Source organism: Acomys russatus, chromosome 17, assembly GCF_903995435.1.
Source record: "Acomys russatus chromosome 17, mAcoRus1.1, whole genome shotgun sequence".
Lineage (NCBI taxonomy): Eukaryota > Metazoa > Chordata > Mammalia > Rodentia > Muridae > Acomys > Acomys russatus.
This window is the reverse complement of record NC_067153.1, coordinates 64,639,668-64,643,034: the sequence shown is the minus strand read 5'-3', so window position 1 is coordinate 64,643,034 and position 3,367 is coordinate 64,639,668. Positions and strand designations below refer to the sequence as shown.

At 55.5% G+C, this 3,367-nt stretch overlaps 1 protein-coding gene across 1 annotated transcript; it reads right to left on the bottom strand.

Moving 5' to 3' along the window:
* Positions 1–221: 221 nt before the first annotated feature.
* Hoxc8 (homeobox C8) lies at positions 222–2,588 on the bottom strand. The gene is made up of 2 exons (XM_051160473.1): positions 2,115–2,588; positions 222–712 (listed from the first exon to the last, which is right to left on the bottom strand). The coding sequence occupies exons 1-2, from the start codon at positions 2,548–2,550 to the stop codon at positions 420–422; spliced, it is 729 nt and encodes a 242-aa protein (XP_051016430.1). The 5' UTR covers positions 2,551–2,588; the 3' UTR covers positions 222–419.
* Between the last annotated feature and the right edge of the window lie 779 nt (positions 2,589–3,367).

Below are 3,367 nucleotides of genomic sequence, written 5' to 3'. Positions count from 1 at the left end.
TTAAAATAAATACCAGAGGAGGGATGAAGTGGAGAGAAGGGGGGGCTGTGTGTGAGAGGGTGAGGGGGGATGTGTGTGAGAAGGTGCAGACCTTAAAATGCTGGAAGGGCTCAGAAAGTGGGAGTGGGGGGGCAGGTTGGAGGGGGGTGGACGACAAGTGAGTGTGTGCTGAGCACGGAGTGAAAACGAACTTTTCCCTGTGTCTCAGATTCCCCCCCCCCTCCCAGACAAATAAAGAGCGGAGGGAGGGGGAGTCCAAAGGTAATAAAAGCAGAGCTGCAACTATCTGACAGGTAGTTAGAGTTGTGAGTGTCATTCTATTCCCTACAAAAGCAAATGACAGTCGTAAACTTCTCAATTTATCTGCTACCATAAAACGAAACTTCAAGGGAGTTGCTGGGGGGGGGGGTTCTTTTCTCTCAGTCCTTATTTTCTTCCTTTTCCTCCTCTTCTTTCTCCTCTTCCTCATTCCCTTCTTCTTCCGCCTTCTCCTCATCTCGGGCCCCGGGAAGCTTGTCTTTGTTGTTTTCTTTTTTCCACTTCATCCTTCGGTTCTGGAACCATATCTTCACTTGTCTCTCGGTCAGTCCCAGGGCGTGAGAGACTTCAATGCGACGCTTCCGCGTCAGATAAGGATTAAAGAGGAACTCTTTCTCTAGCTCCAAGGTCTGATACCGGCTGTAAGTTTGCCGTCCACTGCGCCGTCCAGGAGCTGGGCAGAATAGAACCCCGGTCTGATTATGTCTGGGTGGGGGGGCTCCATCCGCACAACATAGCTACTCTGCCTTCTACAAAGTTCTTCTCCCCCCCCCCCCCAGCTCTTTCCAGTCCTCCCTCCCTCCTGCCGGTAAGGCCGGCAGCAGAAGGCAAGCAAGGGCAGGAAAAAGTTTCCAGAGACATTTTGGTTTGACTTCCTTCACCTTGGGAGGTGGGTGAAGGTGGGAGGAATGTGGCTGTCTGAAAAGTAAGGGCTTGAGGTGGCAGGGGGGTGGGGGGAGATGGCCAAGGAAGCCTTGCAGGGTCCCTCAGGCCTACAACCTAGCCCTTACAGCTTTGTTTACAAGTACAGAGTGGCGTTTAGTGAGCCAGCCTGGGGACACAATCTATTTCCAAAAGAAAGGTGCTGGGGTTAGAAGAGAGGGGGCTCTGCCCACTGCCCCCTCCTTACCTATCTCTGCCTAATGCTTTTCCAATAAGAAAAATAATTGATCTCCTGGAATGTATCAGAGCTCTGCTTGATTGCTAACTGGAGACCAACAAATAAATCAAGAGCCATCCCTGACGGAACTTGTAGTCATCGCTTCCCCCTGTACTTCGAAACTGGCCCATGAGGGGCCCCCTTTGGAGGGGCTTATGACCTGAGCAGCTTGCCAAGAGACCCCATAGTTCTTGACTGGAGGGTAGCCTGACTAGGGTTCCCTGGATCTCAGAGGCCCCTACTTTGTGTGACACCCTCACCCTCTCTCTCTCTCTCTCTCTCTCTCTCTCTCTCTCTCTCTCTCTCTCTCTCTCTCTCTCTCTAATTTTCCACTTCTCAGGCTCTCAGTCTTCTCCCCAACTGGAGGAAGTACAGAAAAGTTGGGGTAGTGGCCTTCAGGCTGTTTCTCTGAGGGGAAGAAGTTGAAATCCCAGAGAACCAGAGTGTTTTTCCTTGGGGTTCTTGCCCCTCTCTCTGGCTAGGGGACACCCAGCAGTCTGGCCACTGTCTTGGAATGCCTGGCTGGTTGTCTTTGGGAAAACTGGCTACCAGCCTCAAAGACTGGATAGCCTCAGTTTACTCAGGGTGTCCTTGTCAGCCACCTCCCCAACTTTGACTTTCGAGATGGGGGAGAAAGAGAGACAGAAGAAATGGAGAAAACAATTTTTAACCCTTTGCACCCACACATCACCTTTCTCCCACCTTCACCCCAACACTCACACTGTCTCTGGAGCCCGCACCCCGCCCCACCCCCAGCCAAGCCTTTCAACCTCCAAAAACCCACCCAGGCACTGGAGTGGAATGGGAGAGACCCCCAAAGCCAGGAAGGAAGGCGAGGGCAGACAAAAAGGAGGCAGGGGAGGGGGGAGACCCCGGAGCGCGGGAGACCAAGGGGGAAAGAGAAAAGGCTTCTCACCGTGGGGTCTCATCCATGGAAACATGAGGCTGGGAGACGAGTTCTGATTTAAGTGGCCTTGTCCTTCGCTACTGTTAGTGTTGGCGGAGGATTTACAGTCGGGATATTGCACCACGCTCGCCTCTTGCTGAGCCCCATAAAGGGACTGTCTGGGGAGCGCCTCGTAGCCATAGAATTTGGAGGCGTCTCCGTGGCAGCTTAGCGAGCATGGGTTCTGCTGGTAGCCCGAGTTGGAGATGCCGGAGGTGCCGTGGTGGAAGAAGTCTTGGACGTGGTGCGAGGCGTGCTGGAAGCCGGGCGCGGAGCCGCCGGGCCCATACACCAGCGCATGGCTCCTGCCCACGCTCTGAGGGAACCGGCAGTCGTAATAGGCCGGTTCCAGGGACTCGCCGCCTTTGTATTTCGAGAACAGGGGGTTGACGAAGTAGGAGCTCATGCTGGGTACATGAAAACCCACGGCCCCCTCCCCTTGGATCACGTTCCCCCGCCCGGTATCCCCGAAACTCCCCTCCCCCCGGGACCGAACCCCAAGCTGGCCGGTTCCCCCGGGCTGGACTGCTGGGCTGGGGGCTGGGCAGGTGGGGGCGCGGTGCCGGCTGCGGGCTCAGGCGGCGGCGGCTCTGCTCACTGTCGGGTAGGTAGAGCGCGCGCTCTCACTTAGCTCTTTCCTCTAACAGCCCAGGCGAATTCCTCAGACTCCCGGCGGTGGCGGCGCTTACACGCGATTCGCGTTCATCAATCCACGACATGAAGACAGGCGAGCGAGCGAGCGAGGGAGCGAGCAAGAGAGAGGGAGAGAGAGAGAGAGAGAGAGAGAGAGAGAGAGAGAGAGAGAGAGAGAGAGAGAGAGAGAGAGAGAGAGAGGGAGAGAGAGAGAGGCAAGAGAGGGAGAGAGAGAGAAGAGGGGGGAGGGTTGAGGGGTTCAGGGCTGGGGGGACCTGGAGGAGAGGGAGGGAGGAGAGGGGAGAGATGGGGGTGTGGTGTGTGTAGGGGGTGGTGAGCCAGTCCTAGCTAATGGCCAAGGCAGCTTTTCCAAGGTGCGCACTACAGTTTGAAGGTGCCCCCCTTTTTTTCCTTTTTGAGAGATACCTGAGCCATCAGGTCAACTCAGGTTACCTCAACAGGTAGAAGACCCCAGAGGGTGAACGTTGGGGCTGAGCCTTAAACCCAAAAGATGAGCTCCCTGGGGTTTCTGAAACCTGGGGACTCTGAGAAGAAGCTCAGCATGCTGAATATGTACCCCAGACCCTTCA